General features: G+C 60.0%; 3 protein-coding genes across 3 annotated transcripts; 1 reads left to right on the forward strand and 2 right to left on the reverse strand.

The window, feature by feature from the left end:
- Positions 1 to 926: 926 nt before the first annotated feature.
- Positions 927 to 8181, reverse strand: BESB_024130 (uncharacterized protein; the record flags this gene model as incomplete). The annotated part of the gene is made up of 14 exons (XM_029361115.1): positions 927 to 1244; positions 1534 to 1660; positions 2017 to 2158; positions 2614 to 2697; positions 2807 to 2929; positions 3142 to 3175; positions 3374 to 3417; positions 3934 to 4125; positions 4285 to 4360; positions 4633 to 4781; positions 5099 to 5176; positions 5775 to 6038; positions 6571 to 6705; positions 7044 to 8181. 14 exons carry the CDS (start codon positions 8179 to 8181, stop codon positions 927 to 929), a joined length of 2904 nt encoding a protein of 967 aa, XP_029215930.1.
- Positions 8182 to 11647: 3466 nt separating this feature from the next.
- Positions 11648 to 14822, reverse strand: BESB_024140 (uncharacterized protein; the record flags this gene model as incomplete). Its single annotated transcript, XM_029361116.1, has 4 exons — positions 11648 to 11719; positions 11875 to 12270; positions 12964 to 13373; positions 14573 to 14822. The coding sequence occupies 4 exons, from the start codon at positions 14820 to 14822 to the stop codon at positions 11648 to 11650; spliced, it is 1128 nt and encodes a 375-aa protein (XP_029215931.1).
- Positions 14823 to 17293: 2471 nt separating this feature from the next.
- Positions 17294 to 19731, forward strand: BESB_024150 (putative mannosyltransferase; the record flags this gene model as incomplete). The annotated part of the gene is made up of 2 exons (XM_029361117.1): positions 17294 to 18994; positions 19135 to 19731. 2 exons carry the CDS (start codon positions 17294 to 17296, stop codon positions 19729 to 19731), a joined length of 2298 nt encoding a protein of 765 aa, XP_029215932.1.
- Positions 19732 to 20984: the final 1253 nt, after the last annotated feature.

Genomic DNA, 20984 nt, shown 5'->3' on the forward strand with positions numbered 1-20984 from the left:
CACGCTGAAAGGTGACCCGTCGTACAAAACACCCCATGCGAAGAAGGTACAGTTTTCCACGCGAGACAAAGCGGACTCACAAAAAATCTCTTTCGAGTACCAGCACACTCAAATCTTCAGGCGCGAGACACCCCAAAACTTCCACACACCCCCACGGATCTCGACCTCATGACCTCTCTCTCTCCCTCGACGACCAAAGAGGAAGGCCCGCGACGCAGGCTCGAACCACTCGCTCTCCAGGCATCGCGCGCGTCACCCATCCCAGGTTGACGCGTGCAGAGGAGGCAGCCTCGCTCTGGCTGCGACCTGGCTGGCGTGTATCTAACACACGTTCCTTTCCCCCCGTCCTGCTCACAAACTGCACTATCGCGCGCGCCTCACGCCACACGCGAACGACGCCCTGCGGAGTCGACAGTCAGCACAAGACGAGTCTGGAACCGAAAGCTTAGCCCCGCACTCTGCACTCAGCCTCGCCTGCTTGGCTGCATCACCCGCCAAGTCCCCCCCCTCACCCCCCACAGCCCGGCTCCAATCTCAGCTTCTACAGTAGCTCGCTGATGCCTCGCGTCTCCTTCGCAGCCACGCGATGCGCACACATCTCGGCAGCGCGAACGCGAGGCAAAAGAGGCGCTTGCGCATCCGCATTTTGCGCTCCCAGGCTGCCGGTATTTGCGTCTTCACTCAACCGAACGGGCAACTGTGACTCCTGTCTTCGGCCGCCCTTTGACCACCTCGCCCCCCCCCCCTCCCCCCCCCCGCACACTCCACGCCCACCTCGATACCCGACGGACAGCGGGGTTCGCCCGCCGGAGCCTTTCGGGTGCCAACGCTTCCTGTCTCCGCCCTCCGTCTCTCTCCACGATCTGCCGCACGTCGCTCCACGGAACAGCTCGGGGGAGGCGCTTGGTGTTTCGCGTTCAAGTTCGCTAGAGATCGTCGTACTCGAAGTCGTCTGCTGCGCCTGCGCCGAGTCTGGGCTCTCTGGCGGTCGCCTCGCGCGAGGAGGACAGCGCGCGGGCGGGCGTCTCGTCGCGTTCGTAGGCCTCGAACTCAGCCGAGGGAGAGAGCGAGGAGAGCGGAACGAACTGAGGCACGTTCATCGACGGCGGCGGTCTAAAGACCGAAAAGTCCCCCGCCCACGAAGACGCGGGCGTCGCAGGAGGCTCCTCGAACGACGTGTAGGCGTGCCGCTTCGAGGTAAAAACTTGCAGCTTCGAAAGATAAAAGTGCCTCAACGCGCCGAACTGTGAACCGCCGCACACAGAGGAAGCCAGAAAGTGAAGCAGCGGAAACGCGCCGCGAAAGGACGAGGAGAAGCGAACTGCGAGAAGGACGCAGAGATCTAACACACAGGAAGGAAGACACGAGGGAGACAGTTCAAGTGGGCACGCATGGAAGCCCTTTAGACGAATCAAATGAAGCGGCGTGACAAACCCGTTCATTGGTACACAGTTAGGCACATGTGCGCAAGGCTCAGGATTTTGAGTTAAGAGAGCGCCGTCCCCCTGTCGCGAAACGCGCGTGTGGACTCACCGCCATGCAGCCCGTTTGAAAGAGCTGGGGAAGCGAAGGCAACAAAGCAGCGCTCAGCGGCAGCCGCAAGATGACGAGGCGGTGCAACACCGTGTAGAGGTAAAGCATAGACAGCAGCAGCAGAGCCCTGACGCGGAAAACAGACAGGCAGGGCGCTCGACGCTTCACCAAACGAGACCACGAATCGCCCCGAAGAAGACGCCGGCGCCCCCAAGAGAAGAGAACACTGCCGAGCAGCCTCGCGGAAAAAAACACAGGAAACAGGAGAGAAACACGCGGCGCTACGGACTGCCAAGAAGCACCCGAGACAGAACGGAACTCTGCAGCATGGAGGCAATCTTGAGCCACGCGAGTGGAGTCGCGAGCGATCCTCAGACACGCACATATACAACGCGGGAGTGCGCTTTCAGCCATGCGCGACCGCGCCTAGTCCTCCGTTTTCTCGTCTTTCGAAATCCTGCACGAGGCCTGTCTCTGTCTGACCCGCGAAGAAGCAGCCACGCCAGCCAGGAGAGGAAATGTGCGGTGGAAAAGACGACGGAGGGCGACGCTTGCGCCTGCTGCTCGGCGAGCTGGAGCGCGGAGTTCGTGCGAGCGGCCGCAGAGGCCGTGTCTTCGTTCAACGCTGAGCGCAGGCGCCCGCAAAAGTTAGGCAATACGCGGAGATAAGGGCGTGGATGCACCACAGCTGCATCTAGATGCGCGCAGTGTCCGTGTTCCGCGACAGACGCAACGCACGCAGCCCGGGAAGTTCAAGCTGAATCCGGAGAGACACAGACTCCTAAGTTTAGGTGAAGGAATCCTTTGCTTACAGCTTGTGCCGTTAGTCTCAGGAGCGCACATGGTTGAATTCTAGGGTCTTATGTGTTCACCCTAATCAAGTAGAGCGCACGATACTCCCCCTGGAGAGCGAGCAGGCAAAGCATCTCTTTCGCAACGCCTACGCGTCAGCGGCTCCCGCGTGAGCCAGGTCCACAGCGACGCTGAGTCGCGTCCTGATGCGGAGGCAGCTAGAGCCGCAGTCACGTCGCGAGACAGAGCGAGACGTTGCTCTCGCGGGAGGCGTCCTCCTGAACTTACAGCGTATGACGCAGGGCGGTGGTTTGGACGCGCAAAACTGGCCGCGAGCGTGGATGTGCGTCACGCAGCACTCATCGACAGATCCTAAAAAGAAAACGACACGGAGGCACTCGACACTCCACAGCCGCGGCGCGCGGTGTGGTCGGCGCCCCTCCGAAGCCGCTGTCGAAGACTAGTCGTGCGTTTCCTTCACCTGCTCTCTCGTGGCAGTGCTCGCCTCCGCAGACTTCGCACTTGGCCGCGCAGCACGCCGTTCCGTCGGGACTCGGAATGCCGGTCGCACACACGGGGTCGGGCGCCGCATCCCCCGCCGGAGCTGCGAAAGCGAAAAAAGACCAGGCGAAAGGACTCGAATTCCAGAGAAGAGCGGGTGCGTGCTTGCCCCGAGAATCACTCGCCAGCAGCGACGGCGCACTCCCCGCGCGGCGCGAAAAACCCTAAACCCTAAACAGAGACGAACAGTCGAGGGAGAGGAGAGCGACCCGCGCGGAGGAGAGGTTGGAAATCGGCGATCGACACCCTGCTCACCTGCGCAGTGCTTGCGAATGAAGACTTGTATAGCCTGCAATTGCCGCAGCGAGAAAAAACGAGACGCGCCGAATAAAAAAAACAAGCCGAAACGCTTTCTCCTCGAGAGGCAGCGCACCACGCGAGGCTGCCGCCGCTCGGCTCGCCCCGCCGGGTCCCAGACTCGATACGCGCAGAGCGGTGCCCCCGAGATGTGAAGCGTGCTGCGCAAGCGCCCCGAGAAAGATCTCACCTTGGAGCCGTGCAAAAGGAACTCCAGCGCCACGATGGAATCGCCTGCAGCGAGAGAGACGCAGCCCGGGAAACGCAGCGGTGTGCACACGTTGGGGAAACAGAAGGCAGAAGGCGTCGACACCGCGCGGCGGAGAGGATGCACGCCAAAGCAGCAACGCGTGAGAGGAGAGAGCAAGGCGGGCGAGCGATACGAAAGAGGGCAACAAAGAGAGGAAAGCGAATAGACAGGAACCCAGCGGGGGGGGGGGGCGAGAGCGGCGCAGAAAAGGACGCGTCTACCACAAAGAAGCGACACAAACCAAGCGGGCACGACGACGAACGACGCCACTTTCGACGAGGGGCGGAGAAAGAAAGAGAAAAGGGCGCAGAGGAGGAAAGAGACTTTCTCCTCCTGCATCCCCAGGCGCGTCTCTCAGGAGCGCGACCGCAAGGTGGCGGACAGCCGCACCAGGCGTTGCCTCGTTTCACTTTTGTGTCCGCTTTCGCTTCGCCGCCTTGATGGTGCCGTTCCCACGAAGACGGCGTCTGCCCTCCGCCCCCTCGCTCCCTCCGCCTCACCTTCTGCTTTGCAGTTGAAGTCGATGCGGAAGTGGTGGACGTCGCGATCTTCTTCTCCTTCTTTGATGTCGACGGCCGTGACGTGGGACTGCGGCACGATGCCTGGCGTCACCGCGTCCGCGTCCAGCGCCTCCCGCGAAGCCTCGGAGTGAAAGTGATGCAGCACGGGATACATGACATCCAAATCCGCCGCTGAAAGAAGAGAAAAGGGGAAACGGACGGCGTTGAGCGACCCGCGAGCACCGGCAGCGCTTCGTCTGCCCTTCCGCTTTGGCGAAGCGCCGGTCTGCCGAACGGAAAGCGCGCACCGAGTCCAGTGCGCCTCGAAAAACGAGGGAGAAAAACCCGTACCTACGCTCGGGAGATGCATGTCCACCTTGCCCGTCGAGCAGCCTTTGCACCAGACGAAAAAATCCATAAATGAGTTCTGAACAGAAAAAACACACACACGACCGCCGGCGATGTCGCAGATCTCTCCACGTCGTTTGTCTGTCTTTCTCTCTCCTATCACCCACCGCACTGCCAAGCTGCCCGCAGAATGCGCTCTACGCTCCCTGGAGAGGATCTTCTGTCTCTCCCCTGCGTCTGCTCTCCGCGGTTCGCTTCTCTGCCGCCGCACCACTCGCTGCCTCCCCTCTTCGGGTTTGCACGCGCTGCGCCAACACACCCCCCCCCCTCTCCTCCCACATTTCCCCTTACTTCCTTGGGCACGGAGACCCGCGGTCTCCGCACGTCTGAGCAGAGCGGCGTCGACACTCCGTCAACCACCAAATCTCCGTCCAACTGGGTCAGGAGCTTCAGCCGGCGCCGCCTAGCCGCCGCACTCAAAGTCGCAAAGTCTCCTGAGACTCGCCAGCCAGCCCACACGCGCGGCAGCCAGACCGATGCAGACGCAAGTGACAATGTCTGCCTAGAAACAGGGCCACGTAAAAGCATATTTACACACATTATTTAAATCAACTGCATGCATGGCTATAGGTCATCCACGCATGCAGGTGGGGATGTTGCAAGTGCCTCTCTTGCCCACACAGATATCATTGTGGGGCCTGCAAATACAAATATGAACATATACATACATACAGCGCTGGGGTCAAGACGAGCGCGGAGAGATGCTTGGCACTTATCAAAGGCAGCAAAGCAGAAAAAAACCCTCCCGTCTTCTCACCAGAGTCGCCCGCGCCGCGCTCTAAAGCCAGCTTCTCCGCCGGCCTAGGCGTGCCGATGTGGAGGCCGTGAGCGGCGTCTACGGGCACCACGAACCGAAAGCGCAAGCGCGCATGTCAGCCATCTCGCCTCGCTCACTCTACATGTCATACTTCTTCCAATATGTATGTGCAAATATATTCATACAGACAGACATACATGTGCGCATATTGCTGTTGACTTGCATGCTCTAGCACAGCGAGAGAGTCGGGCGGCCTCAGCAGCGTGCCGCCTAGCGAGGTGCCAGAAAGAGAATCCGCGCGGGAAAATCGCCGACGGCAGGAGGCAGAAGGCGGATAGGCTTGATCGGGCGAGTCGCACGGCGAACGGAGTTTATTTTGAAAAGGGCGCGACACGCTCGACTGCCGCTTCTGCGTACGGCCGTCGTGCGTCGGCCGCGAGCCCCGCGCCAAACCCTAGACTCTCTCTCGTTTGCGCCTGGAGGAGTCTAAACGCCGTGGCGCACCTGTGCATCTGTGCGCGTGTATGTGCTCTCTGCGCGTCCCCGCTTCACGTGCCTGCCTACACATATATGAATATACTTGTAAATATAGATGAATATATGCATACACACATATATGAATATACGGGTGGAGGTGGCTGGCGAGTCGCGCCTGAGTCTGAATTCCATGTCTCACGCTGGAGGTGGCGTTCGTTGCCCGCGCAGACGACTTTCCAGTAGAAGCTGACGGGATCGCATCCGTGGGTCCAGACAGTGACGTTCACTGCGGGCGCGTGGCGCTTTGCCTCCTCCAAATCGACTTCGAGTTCGTCCGCGAGTGGGTCGCGGCACTTCAGGTACTGCAGGTCGAGGTCTGCGATCGGCCGGTGCTTCGCGTCGACGTGGGTGTGGTGCAGCTGCCGCCCCTCCGCCGCGTTCAGCCGATACGACAGCGCGATGCCTGCAACACGCCCTCAAGCCGCCAAACGCGTCACAACAGCCGAAAAGGCCGCGCAGAAACGCATGCAGAGGAGCCGCAGAGTCGCGAGAAAGGCACACGCGACAGCCAACAGACGCGCAAGAGAGGCGACGCGCGCCTGCAGCCGCTCAGCGCGCGCGCAAGGCCCGCGAAGGGCTCTCACAACGGATGAGAAAGAGGGGCGCGACTCGGGGGCGGGGGAAGAAGCCTCAGCAGAGGAGACACCGCCCCCGAAAAAAACTGCGGAAACCCGACAGAGACACGAACACAGAGGCCGCGAGAGCCGAGCGGACGCGCCGCAAGCTACGCCCCACCGTCGCCAAGATGCCGCGCCTCCTTTGCAGCTGGCGAAAGCGCGCGCGACAGAGAACGCGCCGCGAAGGCCATCGCGGGGGTGTGCCTTCAGCGTTGTGGTGGTTCAACTCGGCTACGAAGCGAGCGGAAGGCTGCGAGACGCGGGCGCGCGAGGCGAGCAGGGTGCTGCGTCCCTCGGGCTCTGCGCCGCGCTGCTTACTGTAATCTGCGTGGATCTCCACACTCATCACGGGCATCTCCAAGAGCGCCGACAGCATGTCTCCCAAGCCAGCCACCGGCGCCGACATGCGAAACACCGACGCCGCTCCCTCCGCGATGCGGATCACCGGCAGGCCTGCGGGAAGAGAGACACAGAGAGGGAAAACAGAGGGTCGCAAGCATGCAGCCCCAGCGCCACGTGGAAAAACGACGCGAAAGCCCAGCGCACACGCGCAGCCAGCCCCGCAGCGGCTCGGCGTCCCCCGGAGAACGATGCACACTGCCACTCGTCAGCGGCGATGTGTGCGACCCTTAAACCTAAATCCGGAACGCATGCGACGCAGGCATCCGCACACCATGGAGCAACGACTGGAGCCACGTGAGACACGCGCCGCCGAGGCAGCTCTCCTGCGGGTCGCGCGCGGCAGCGTAGGAAGCCGCACACGTGTCTCGCCGCGGCGCAGGTGTGCTCACCGTCTCTGTCTGTGGGGCTTTGCATGTTCCAGAGCGGCGTGGTTCTGGACTGCTCCACGACGACTCTCGGGTTCGCGACCGCGTCTTGCTCCAGCGCCTGGGCGGCGACTTTTCGCTGGACGGCGTCGTTCGCCTTCGCGTCGCCCGCAGCCGCAGACTCTTGCAGATGCACATGGTGCAGCAGCGGCAAGCCTCCGCCCTCTTGGGCCTCTCGCGCAGCGAAGGCCGGGTAGCGCGCGGCGAGGTTCGAAGGCAAGTTGGAGACCAGGAACACGTCGAGGCCGCTGCAGTGCTCCAGCTTCACGCGGTGCGACTGCTTCCCCACGAACCCCACCGAAGACGGCGACGACGCGCCGGCGTAGTGCGCAGGCGCAGGCGACACCGAGAGATTCCGCGCGACGAGGCTGGGCGCCGCCCAAGACGCGCCTGCGAGCGGACCCGAGGGGGGGAGCGGCATCGGAGAGTGGGGGCTCGGCGGCGTGGATGCGGAGTCGGCGCGAGGCGGGAGAAAATCAGGCGAGGAGGAGAGCTGACGCGGAAGCGCGTGCGACTGCGCGCCGTTGATGCGCGCGTAGTTCCGCGCGTATCCCGCCGCCTCGAGAGCCTGCAGCACGTCGCTGCTCCCTGGCGATGCAGGTGGAGAAGCCAGAGGGCCGTTAGGCAGGTGCCCGGAAGAAGAGGGCGCAGAGCGGGAAGAGGACGCGGCCGACGCCAAAGGAAACGGGAAGGCACTCGCTTGCCGCGGGGCGCCGGCGAGCAGCGACCCTACGAGCCCAACGAGGCCTACGACAGTCGCCCGCATTTTCGCTCGAGTGCGCGACCGCGCAGAAGTCGCGCGACCAGCCGCGTTTTTCCCATGCAAAGGGAGCGAGCCTGGAGGCGGTGACGAGGGAGAGGAGAGAGAATCGGACAAACAGGAGACGTGTGCGCGAGACGCGGACTCGACGCCACGCAGCCGCTGAACGGGCTTGGAGACTCCCGTGAGAGAGGAAGACAGCGAAGACCCACAAGAGAGAAGATCTAGGGAAGAAGGCGACATGCGAGAGGTCCCTTGACGAGACGAAGAAGACCTGCGAGAAAACAAAGGACGGACAGAAAGGCAGCCTGAACGACGCCGCCCCGCCGACGCGATCTCCATTGTGTCGAGGAAAACACGCCCGAGACGACGACGCCACGACGCGCAGCGTCTGCAGCAAAGCAAAACGGCTGTCAAAAGAAGAGGATGGACGACCCCGTATTCAACAGGCAGCCAGCAGTGGCGTCATGCGAAACCCCAGACTGGCAGAAGCGCGTCAAAAAACGAGAACTCTGCGACGGAGGGGTAGCAGAAACGAGAAGAGGACAGACACGCAGGAGTAGAGAAAAGGACGTCTGAAAGAGACAGGGAGGGAGAGAGATTTGCAGAGCTTAAAGCGTGGTTGCATCATCTGCGGCCTCCTTCCTCGCCGTCTTCAAACCATCCACAACACAGGGAGACGACAACCTCGCTTTAGTTTTGATGGCAAGGTCCAAAGAAAACACGTGCATTGTCGACAAAACTTTGAAGAGACAATGGAAGAAAGCCATAAAGAAGGAAGAAAATCGACGAATCTTTTGCAACCGGCATCGATTTCGTCCATTGTGCGCTCCATGCAATTTGATCAGCGGCTTTGCGCCGTGTCAGGACAGCACACGCAGGCAGACAAGACTCGTAACAGACAACGCCAGACACTGGTTTCGCCGCTGCCTGCTCATACAACTGATCACATTTACCGTCTGAAAGGAACGAAGAGCGGGCTTTCGTGACAAGCGAATGAAAGAGTTGCATGAGCTGCTCGAGCCTCACGCGCTGAAGCAGCGACGGCACAGTCTCGGTGTGTAGCGACACCTCGCGGAAGTTCACACTTGAAAGAACACATGCGAACTTGGTGTGCTAGAGAGCAGATACAGTAAACACAAACTTGCGTTGGCTCCCACCTTTCTTGATTCAGAGGACGAGAAATCCGTGGCAAACAAAGAGGAGAAAAGCCGAAGCCAATAGATACGCCGCCGCATAGCCGTCTGCCTGTTCCATGTGCGACATCTCATTCAGTATGCGCCGCTTGTCGCAAAGAGCCTGACAGGAAATTGACGCTCACAAGTACACTTGAAAACAAACTGAGGGGGAAGAGACGAACCCGTACGCCCTTCTCCATTCTTTGACCGTGTGAATCTACAGGACCACCTGCGAAATGTTTCCTTCTTGCTCGCACATCTATCTGTCTGAATTAACGGGCGCACTTCACGCGCATGTCGCTTCTGCCCGTGAGTAGAGTGTCACACAGAGAAAGCCCAACTCATGTTTCCTGCTTTCGCGTCATCTTCGAGACGTGCCTGAGAAAATGTATCTGCCTGTTCCTAACACGTTGGCCGCTACTTAGCACACACCCGTCCCTCGACTAAGGTCATTCACCTTAGTCGAGGGACGGGTGTGTGCTGACAAGCTTGTGTACGCTGCAGAAAGGCGCGGCTCTCAGTCGGTTTGCTCGTAACGATCGTGGCATAGCTCATGAAGCCTGTAGGTTGCCGTTGGCTGTCTCCCAGTCGCTCTCCGCGCCCCTTACTTTTCATTCGCGAGCAAAGATATGCACATACAGCGAGTTAAAAGGGACTAAGGTCACCACCTGTTTCGACGCCACCACAGCAACATGCGACCTCACTGCGTCAGGACAACGCCTCCAGGAAACCTGTGAACTAGCTCCGCCGTGTACCGGAACCTTTGCCCGCTGTGAAGCCGTGAGAGGCTTGATGTCTCTGCGGAGGGCACCTACCATGATTCCTGCAAGAACTACCGCAACCTCGTATTTTGCAGTGCCAGTAGTTAACTCTTCTGGATTGACGCTGAGTACGGAGTGAGCTGATTAAATACAAGGAACTGTGGCTACGCACGTTCGACAGTCTGTGCTTCCGCTCGCGATACTCTTTCCTCGACTCTACCGACGTGAACCAGGGCCCCGCTGCACGCCACTGCTTCTGCTTACTCGTGACAGATGCCGACGACACCCGTTCCCTCCGCTTCATCGTTCGTCGCGTTGTGCCTAAGGGAGACGGGAATGCTTACTCTCTGTTCCGCAGAAAGATGCAGCTACCGAGTCTGCCCCTCTGACGAAAACCTTCAGGATGCATGACCCCGAGCCGGGCACTCAATGGGGAGCCACGCAGTTGCGTCGCACCTAGCCGTTTGCACTAGGGGCAGGCACCGAATATATACACACTTCTACTGTCTCTACGACCAACAAAAATATGAGAATATCTGGAAACTGCAGAAAACTCTCAGCCTGGCAGATGGAAATCTGGCTGGAGGTGGCTAGAAGGACCCTTCAGGTACCTGGAATCATGCAAACGAGTGCTCCTACGCTCAGCCACGTGTGGGATTCTTTCGCGCGCTAAAGACTGGAATTCGCGGTTTGCCTTCGGTCTGTCTCATGGGGTGTGTGTCAGCGGCGGCGTATCAGGAGCGCTGAGTGTGTCGCACGTCGCAGAGGAGCACGAGAAAGAAGCACCGGGTGCCCCCACGCAACACGGCGACAAAATGCTGCTTGACAGGCCTGTATACGTATCGAGGCCGCGCGGAAGTCGTGCTGGAACATGTGTAGAGGGCTCAATGTTGTTCGCGGACCGCCTGCGGTCAAAACAGAGCCCAGGAGGACGCAAAAACTGCTGTCCTCAAGAAAGAACCACGAGTTGGGCTCGACGTCTGGCAATCCACGGCCTCTTCGAACTGCGTGGCGCACAAAGAGAGGCGATGAAATTAAGGAGAAGAGAAATCCCGCTGCGGTGCCCGGGAGAGAGGGCGTGAGACAAGAGGGGAGTTCTCTCCCGCGACCGGGGAATCGAAGAGCAAGGTGAAAACGAGATCAAAGAAACAAGGAAACCATATCGCGCGCGCCGCACACGTAAAAAATGCACACACACATACACACGACCCCATACGTTTGCATCTGTCTACACGTATGAGCGCTCTGAACGCAAGAGAGACCGCTGCAGCCACAAAAAGTGAGGAAAGATTGATCTTCCAAGAACGAAACAAAGGGAAGCAGCACTTTCTGGGACCCAGGGCGGACAGGAAGGCCAAAGAAGACCCTCCTCCTGTAGGACGCAAACTCTTTTTCGCTTCCTACCAACTCTTCGCAGGAGCTCTGTCTCGACGCACGGAGGACGACGTCATGCACATCCCACCCTAACTGACTTTCGCTCGTACAGAAACAGAACGTGACTTCAAGGCGGGACAGGAAACACGCAGTCAGACACAAGAAGCACCCACAAAGCGTGGCGGCAACGGGATTCGCGCACGTATCTACCCAACGTAGATGCCGCGCAACCAGCGCATGCAACCAAAATGTACAGGAAAATACACATGGACCAGTCATCGAGGAGAACGACGAACACGACGGCCCCTTCCCTGCTGCTGCGCCTCCTCTCCTCTCGATGCGGTAGCTCTCCTCAAAAGTCCCTTAGTTGATGCTCATTTCTTCTGTTTGACGTCCTGCCTGGCCTCGATCGGCACGCGAGAGATTCGCCTTTTCACTATGTGGGGGTTCCGCGGCTCTGCGTGTGACCGCGCCTCTTTCTCGTCTGCTGGCGACTTATCTGCCGCCCAAGCTGGGGAAGGCGCGCTCGTCCTGAATATCGGGGGCGTCACGGCTCTTGCCGAATCCCTGGGGAATACAACACAGCGCAAGCAACCGACTGACTTCCCAAATGGCTAGGGTTCGAGCGGGACGTGGATTAACGCCCTAAACAAGAACAGCGATCACACGACTCTTCTGCACGCCAAACGCGCACGGTCTCTCGCAACATGATGGAGCCTTACCCCGCGGCCGCCACGGCCTCCGCGGTAGCCCTCGCCGCGACCGCCTTGCGCTCCTGCAGGGCCTCCTCGGCCCCTCCTTCTGCTGGGGAAGAGGTTGACGCGGCCGCCTCCGTTGTGGATGTACTCGAACACGTTCATGGTCTTCTTTTTCGGCTCTTCGCCTTCCTCCTCAGAAGCGGTTTCCTCTTCCTCCTCCTCACGGCCTTCCTTCACGTGGAGAGTGTACCCCTCGGCCTCGAGCTCTTGGTCAGTCGTGATCTTCTTGTTCGATTTCGTGATGAAGTTAGGCAGGTTCTGGCGCTTTCCCTCGAGCATCTTCTTGTACGCCTCGAAGTCTAGAACCTCTTCGCCCTTCTTCTCCTCCTCAGCCTCGGCTACCTCTCCCTCACCCTCCTTCTGAAAAAAAAGGTCCAACACACGGTACGGAGGAAGCAAAATTTATCGCTCGCTTCATGCAACGGGGAATCCGCTGTCCACGCCAAGATATAAACACGCGCATGCACCACACAATCTGGTGAGCGTCTAAGCAGGGACTGGCGGAGCCCTTCGAGATACGTGAGGCCGCGCCGCGCAAAGACGCTTGTGCGCTCTCTCTCACCGAACGCCAACAACGTCCTCTCCTTCACTGGCCTGTCTCCTCTTTCCAGCACGCACGCTTCCTTCAGCTCTCTCAGCTCCATCGCCACCACCTCTCGTCCCATCTTCCCCCTCCCCCCCCCCCCCCCCCCCCCCCCCCCCCCCGCCCACAGAGCTTTTCACTCCATTCGTCCCCCGAAAACCTGGGACAGATTGCCCCGTCCGCCTCCTCCCTCTCCGTATCACGTCGGCGCGCGCCCACGTCTAAAGGGAGTTGGTTTCAACTGAGCGGCGGAGCAGCAGAGACTGACGGGAGCCACAGAACCTTCTTTATACAGTATATACACAGCCGTACATCCACACAGCGCCTTGAGACACTCGTACACGCTTGAGCAGGCTCCTCCGCCAGCCGACGCGCGTTTCGCCTCGTCGGAGTCCCGTCTCACACACACACTCGCTCTAAAGTCACGGGCAGTTTCCCCCACTACAGCCTGGGCGCGTTTGAGAACTCACCTTCTCGCCCTCTTCGACTTCTTCGCCGTCGACGCGCTTTTCCTTCTCCTCCTCTCTCTTTTGCTCCTGACCGCCCTCGGCAGCGACGCGCTCGTCGTCACCCCAGTTGTGCGCGCCGCCGCCGCCCTTCTTGGGGTCGCGCCCGCCCATGGAGGCGGCGGTGTGGCGGTCATGCACGCCGCGGCCGCCGCGGCCTCCACGGCCCCTGCCGCCGCGGAAGTTGCCGCGGCGCGAGTACCCGCCGTATCCGTCCTCGACGACGCCCTGCTGACCCTCGCCAGTCTCCTCGCTCACTTCACCCTCGGCGCCCTGGCGCCCGCCCAGGTACGCCGGGCGGCCTCCGCGCGGGAAGCGGCCGCCGCGGCCGCGCGGAGGACCGTTCTCGTCGCGCGGGAAGCGCTCGTTGCGCGCTGCACAGAGGCGTTCCGCAGACAGAGAGGGCGACAGGAACTGATGATCTGCCGGAGACAGTGAATTCGGCGAGGCAGCAACTACGCTTGCCAGGCGCCGAGGCCTCCCTTTCCCTCCCCCTCCCCCCCCACAGTCGAAATAACGCGTACGCACGGCACGAGAGAACTTGGCCCTGCACGCGTTCACACGCAAGAAGCAGAGACACAGTCACGCACTCGAAAGGCAGGGGGAACCCCTGCATGCGCGCATCATGGATGGGTGCACCCGATCTCCCTGCAGCCCTCAGACGCGACATGACCGCGACAGCGCAACCTGTGCGGGAAACTCGAGGGGACTCGAGCTGCAGCAAAGCGCAGAGAGGGGACATAGAGCGAGGCCTCCTCAGCCCCGGCACCTATCCTCCTGCGCCAGAGGAAGCACGCTGCCTCAGACTCTTCCGCCATGCACTTGGCCCCCTGCCCGCGGCTCAGCCCCGCCAGCCAAGCGCACAGACACACGTGGAGAAGAGGCCGCAGACTGAAGCAAACAGAAGAGACGGTTCGCAGTGGCTCGTCTGCCGTGCCCAGGCCTCCATGTGCACATCCACGTCGACTGAGGCCGGGGAGGGGGATCTTCGCTGACACAGCAGCCTCAGACATATGGACTGCGACGCCGCAACGGTGGAAACATGTCTACAGAGAAGAGTTATTCGTGGAGACGCCAGAGTTTCAACAGACAGACAGAGCTCCTCCACCAAGAAGACCCGCGAGCCACGGCGGGTGTGATGCTGGGAGCAGCGCCAGCGAGGCGGCGGTCGGAAGAGCCTCAGCATCTCTCTCCCGCCTCGTCCGTTCTACACATTTCTCTCGAATTTGTCTGCCTCGTCGCAGAGCCGAAAAAGTGTCTCCTTGCGAGGCGCCTCAACGTACACTCGCGCGACACGGGACTCCCCTCTCCTCAGCCCCTGTTCCCGCGGGCGATGGCAGCTGCCACGGTGCCCGAAAAAAATCAAGTCCGCAGGAGGGCAGCCCGTCTGCGTCAAGGGATTGATTTTCTTTTGAAGCCGTGGCGATTTCGCTTTCCAGGCGAGCGCCGAAAAGCGGGAGGGGCTTTTGTACGCAGTCGCAGAGTGGGGAAAAAAGGGACCTGGGGCGGGCGCGCGGGTGCCGCTCGCTCTCGTGAATTCTCTCTTTTTCCGCATCTTTCGCAGTTTCCTCACCTCCAGTGGTAGTTCGGGGTCGGCGTTCGGAAGCGTGGTGAGCAGAGACGCCCTCGTTGCCGCTTTTCTTGCCGGCATTTCCCGTCAGCGTCCGCCCGCCGGTGTTTTCCTTTTCCGCTGTGGGCGCTGGAGGAGCGGAGAGAATCACATCCTCTTCACCGGAAGAGTCCCCTCCTTCGCTGGCATTGTCCGCAAAGGCCGAGAATTTATTGGACACGCCAACAGTGTAGTACTTGCGTTGAGGAGCCATGGCTGGAGAGCGAGAAGGTGCTGCGAACGCGGCGAGAAAAGGAAACAATGGACTGCAGCGGGAAAAATCAACGACCGCAAGCGCGCGCGATCCGGGGGGCGGCACTGGCAGAAAGAAAGGCGAGGACGAATGGGCACACAGCACCACTACACGTAGCCGAGAGGGGCGAGACGAAGAGGTCGAAGCGAAAAAATGGCGAGGAATACAAGAGAGGAAGACCCACCACGGGAAAAAGAGACAAAAAGGGACAGAGCGCCCTCGCAAAGAAACGAGAAGTCAGGAGGAGAGGGGACGGAGGAAAGGAGGCCGCCGAGGGCGAGAGAGATCGCCAGCAGGCTTGCGCTCACCACCGCGCCCTCTCGCGCGATCGTATATACGTACCTCCTGGACTGATCTTCCGAACCCCGGCGACAGAGGCTCGCCAACACACCGGGGTCCTCGCCTTCCCTCCCTCCGCCTGTCGCTTCAGCGCCACGCGGCCGCCCGCCCGCGCGGGACGACACCGCATGCCTCGTTGCCCCCGCCAGCTGGAAAAAGTGAGCAAAGGAGAGACAGCCGCCCTCGCCGCGGAGGAGTTCTGCAGGACTGTGCAGTTCTTCCCCAGCACGTACCAGACCACAACTGCAGAGATGATAAGGGTTAGGCGACAACACAACGGACAGGCTGTTGGTGAAACCTATTGTGGGTGTGGCAACGCGCGCCCCTCCGGCGGGGGTGGGCTGGGCGCGACCGAAAAGCACACATTTGTGGGGGAAGTCATAACGGCTTCAGCACAGTGTAGCCGAACGCATTCAGATAGGAAAGAGCCTTAACGCCGTTTTTCCGCCGCAACTTCAGCCGGCAACGGCGGAAACAGGAATAGCGGAGGACACTGGAGGAGAGACCCCGCTAGCCGTACGCTCTGCAACGCGTCCTACGTTGCGCGACCGTCCTTGAGCGGTTGACGACTCATCCGTATCAAACGGAGGAAATTCGGTCGGCGAAGTTCCCACGTGTGTGTGTAGGTCTGGATCTACGCTTTGCTTCTACCTAGAGAGTCCTTTATGCCGATAAAGAGGGGAAATTACTCGTTTTTTCCCGCCAGTATGGGGGGGAGGGGGGGGGTCGCTCGCAGGTAGAGACGTAGCGCCGGCGGCATTCTGGAAAACAGCGGATGCCTTTGGCGGGTAGTGAATGAGATCAGCTGGCGTCCACTCAGTTGGTGCTTTTTCGCCTCAGTGGCGCGGTCCTAGCAGAAGTACCGACGCATCGCCCTTCGAACAAACAATGTGGTGAACCGCTTGCAGACACTGGGCAGCCGCGTCGGGCTCGGTGGCTGAACGCGCAGGCAGGACAAGCTGCGCCGTCCTATTTTCTCCATTGGCGCAGGTGCGGAAGGACCAGTCAACTTTTAAGCCAGAGCAGTTCCCAAAAAAGTATGGAAGCTTGCCGCATTTTTCGGCGGCTCTTTGATTGAGGGCGCATGCTGCTCTGCCCACGGAGGACGCACGGCTTCGTAATGCCCGGGTTTCGTGCGCCAGGTGCCGACTGTCTTCATTCTCAATCAGGAGCGTCTCACTTCGCCAGCGCTGTTTCCACGTAGTCTAGAGAATTTCCCTATCGGCTTTCGTCTGAGATTCTTTGCTCTCTCGAGCCCCTCGGTTCGACGCGTCCCCCCTTCCCTCCGTTTGCCGTCTCCGATCACCCCTCCGTTTGCCGCCGTTTCGGCCAGCGCTGGCCCTGGTTCTGGAGGTGGCGAGACAGCACACACGCGGCGCAAAAGAGGACGTTTCCTTCTCGCGTGCCTCACCGTTCTTCAGGAATGACCAGAGGGATACTGCGTTGAAGCCTTCTGCGCCACTGGCCGCGCCGCGACAGAAACAGTCGGCACATCTCCTATACGGCCCCTGTCGACCCCCGTGTGGACGTCTCGGGGCGTTGTTTAGGGTTTGGGGTGACTTCGGCTTTCCTGTCTCCCAGTCGCCTGCGACTAGGGTGACGCGTGCTCACGAGCTTCCCGACTCCTGGCTCCTGGGCGGACCGTGGGGAGCAGGGCGCATGCCGAGTGCTTAAGCACGCCGCCTCCACAGGCGTGCGCTGGAATCGTGTCAGTGGTGACATGGGCTCGCGGGTGCCGCCTTTGGCGGTGACACACTACCCCAGAGCAGGGTTCGGCGGGGGTACACCCTAAACTACACTGCCCTTCCTAAACTGCACTGCCACCCCCCCCTCCACCCCCCCCCCCTTCCCTCCGCCCATCCGTAGACGCGGGCTGGCCGCCGCGAGAGCTGTTCGCTCGTAGCTGTCGGCACCCGCGTCCGTGCCCTCAGAAAGGCGAGGAAGCCTCCAGCCACAGGGTGAGGTGCAAGGGACGAACGGTAGAGAGCTCTCTTCGAATTCTCAACGAGGCGGTTGTTCCCGACGGCGACGCCAGGCGCCCTCCACGAGAATTCCTATGTGGCGAGCCCCGAGTGCCCAGAACTGGACAGAGAATGGGGACCGAACGATTAGGCAGGACCTCTGCACACGCCGCGAAGAGAAGCGAGCGCACCAAATCCTTCGGTCGCTTGAAGGCCTCCAGAGTGGCGAATGAAACGCTCCCGGACGGCGCAATCCTCGCGGGGCTTTTGGTGTTCCGGGTCGTGAACGGCCTCGTTTTGAAGTCGTCTTTCAACCCCGACGAGCACTGGCAGTCCAGCGAAGTTGCACACCACCTCGTGTTTGGCTATGGCTTCCTCACTTGGGAATGGGAGCCGTGCATTGCGCTGCGGAGTGTCGTTCACCCCGCCCTCTTTGCGGCGGTGTATTGGCTGCTCGCGCGCGTTGGCCTGGACAGCCCGTCTCTCGTGGCTCTCGCGCCACGCGTTTTGCAGAGTATTATCGCTGCGTTCACTGACTACGGGACGTACAGGCTCGCCAAGGCCTGGTACCCTCTCTCCAGGGGCCCTGAAGGCCGGCGCTGCGACAACGCTGACACCTCCTCGCGGGCAACGCCTTATTCTCTGGCCTACTTCGCCCTTATCTGCTCTGTCTTCAGCTGGTTCAACTTCTTCTGCATTCCTCGGACATACTCGAACTGCCTCGAGGCTGCTCTGAACGTGTGGAGTCTGCTATTCTTTGCAGAGGTCTCCGCGGCGGCGTACACGCATGCGTTGATCGCGTCCAGTGCCGAAGCGCCGAGGAGCCCCTCCGTAACTCCCAGGCAGCCGAACGGGGCTGACAAGTTCAGCAGGAGTGCGGTTTCCACTGGGGAGGTGCAACAGAGTGCTCCACATAGAGTTTATGCACACGACCTCCGGGGGCGGGCGCTACCTGAAAGCAAGATGCGATTCAGGCATCGTTCGCGCATTGCGTGGGCACTGGTGTTGGCTGCGATCAGCGTGCTCGTGCGGCCGACGGCCGCGATCTTCTGGTCAGTTTTCTGCTTATGTAAACTGGCGCAGCTCTCCAGTATCGGTACTCCAGAAAACATGCGGAGGGATCCTGCGGAGCGCCAGCGGCTCACACTTTTGAAACCCGCTAGTTTTTTCAGGCTGTGCGTCGTTATTGGCGTGGCAGCAGTTACGTTTGGCGCTGTATGTGACTCACTGTTCTACGGGTTCGTCACCTTCCCTCCCTGGAATTTTGTGAAGTTCAATCTTTTCTCTGACCCCGGGCGCTTTTATGGATCGCAGCCGTGGCACTATTTTCTCTTGGAAGCGCCGGGAGTCGTTCTCCTATCGTTTTATCCAGTACTGGCTGTTGGCGTCACGGTCTGGTGGGCGGCGTTGGCAGCCACGCTTGGAAAGCCACCGGCACGGAAGGCTGCCTCAGGCGAAGCGTCAGCGCGCCCAATCTGCTGTGTACCTTTCACACGGCTAGCACAGGGGTTCATACTGAGGGATGATGGCGCCACGATTCTCGCTACAGCATTCTCACTGGTGTCGCTTTCGCTTGCAACGCACAAGGAATACCGTTTCATGGTGCCCTTTCTCCCCCCACTACTGATTTTTACGGGTATTGGCCTCGGCCGGATCGTGGTTGGACGGGACGTCATTCTTAGGCAGCTCGTGGTATCTCCCTTGCATCAAGAAACGCCCAGACAGTCGCCCGCCAAACCCCATAGAGCTTCGGGGTGGCTGAAGTTCAGCCTGGGAGCGATATTTGCAGTCCAGGGCGTCGCAGCAATCATCTGCAGCTTCTTCCACCAAATGGTAGGTTTTTCGGTACGATGCCCTTCGTTGCACCTGGGGTATTGTCAGTCAAGGGCGAAGTGCGCCGTCCATGCCCGCACTGGCGCCGGAGCTTAGGCTTCACAAAAAGACCTCGCGAGCTTGCTGCGTTCTGTTCTCAGGGGGCCTCAGGAATTGTTGGTCGCCTCCAAGCCGTGCCCGAGACCGCCACTGTTTTTTTTCTGACATCTTGCCACGAGCTGCCGTTCTATTCCCATGTGCATCGCAGGATCCGCATGGGTTTCTTAGACTGTTCGCCACGGGTTGACGACGACATGCTGCCAATGAACTGGCAACAGAGATTCTGGCGGGGAACGAAGGAGGAACGCGTCGCTTTTCTTGATGCCCTATTCCCTGTCCATCCACAGGAGTCGGCTGTGGTCAGTCCATCCCTTCCGCCCTCTGATGCGTACTCTAATGTGGAGATAGCCAGCGATCCCTGGACCAACTCGTGGTTCGGAAATGCCAAGACCCGGCAAGTTATGGCGCCGCAGAATCCAGCAAAGTGTCTTGACTACCGCTTCTCCGTCCCTCTCGAGGCCCGGCGAGCGCCAACACATTTGGTTGTGCCGAGCGTTCTGGTGGCTGACCTCGCAGAGTGGCTCGCACAGCGGGGCTATGAAGAAGCTGGAGATCCTGTATTTGATGCTGTATTCGCTGAGACTCCGGCAGGAGATGTAAGATGGCAGTATCTGCATGTTTTCGAAAACCGAACGTAGACGACAGTCAGCCGTGAATTGGTTTCCCCCAGCCGAACTCCTTACGTGACATGGTGAGGTTGTCGAGCGCTGGAGATGCACATGAGCCGAGAAAGACGAGCGATGCCCCCTGACTCGACACGCGCATTCCGAGCGCCTTCGCGAGCAGGTATCACATCGAGTGGCGCTATAATGCCTGGCGTGAGCAGTCCTTGATATGACACTCCTACGCACTGTGTTAAGGCGCGCGCACTGGGACGTCAGCGCGTTAGCTAGCACTCATAGTCTTCCTGACCGTTCGCCCCGGCTTTGGCTCAAAAGGCCTGCACGAATCACTTGTGGAATCACCACAGTCCCGGCAAATGACAACGATGTGTTGTGAAACTACGACTTAGCTTCAGATTCACGGACGGGTGACTGCCCTCCCACCCTTTCCCTCACTGTCGCATGTCTTCATTGTTCGACTATTCTTTGAGCGGCAAGTCTATCCTCTCGTGTAGCGGAGTCAGCGGCAGGCAACGCTTTAGTCGTAGCCGTCGTCTGGTAGTTTTGTGCGACTGCTGCCCTCTTCCGCGTCCAAGGCCGAGTCACAGAGCGTGCGTCACTGAGGCTGCATGAGAGGGAGCACTTGGGTTCGTGGAAGACAAACTCCGAACGCCCACTCTACCAGCACCGTATCATCGGGACTTTACATCGGCAGACCCGTTCGAGAGCCTCACAAAGGGATGCACGTGTCGCTATCACCGCCCACTAGACTCCTCCATTCAACGCATTTCAACGGGTGACAGGCTTGTAGGCTCTCAAATCGCAGGTGCCCTCTTCAACATGTATGCTTATGAATGCGTCGCGTTCTTAACTTCCGTCGTCCCTACGGGGCGGACGGCTAGGTACCGGTTTTTTTCTCCGCGCAGTCTTGTCCCACAAGTCTTCGTGACAGTCCCACTAGGGCAAGGTCGCCGTAAGCTGTAGGATAGCAGAAGACTCAGAAGCATGGATTGTTCTGCTTCGCGTAGCCATGCTTGCGCGGAAATGCGCCTGGGACCGAGAACAATAGGAGTATTCGACCGTATCGCAGATAGCGAAGCACACGAGCAAACGGCAGTTGTGCCACGCGTGTGGAGATTCGTCATCCCCTTGCGGTCTAGCAGTCCTTCGCCTCTCTCCATTGCTCTCCGATGATGTGCATCCTGAAAAACTTGGCGACCGGGTGACCTGCCTGGTCCGTGTGTGGCGCTGCCACTCTCACATGCGGTAGCGCTGCAACCGTTACCCGC

The sequence above is a fragment of the Besnoitia besnoiti genome, chromosome XII (assembly GCF_002563875.1).
Source record: "Besnoitia besnoiti strain Bb-Ger1 chromosome XII, whole genome shotgun sequence".
In the NCBI taxonomy this organism is placed as follows: Eukaryota; Apicomplexa; class Conoidasida; order Eucoccidiorida; family Sarcocystidae; genus Besnoitia; species Besnoitia besnoiti.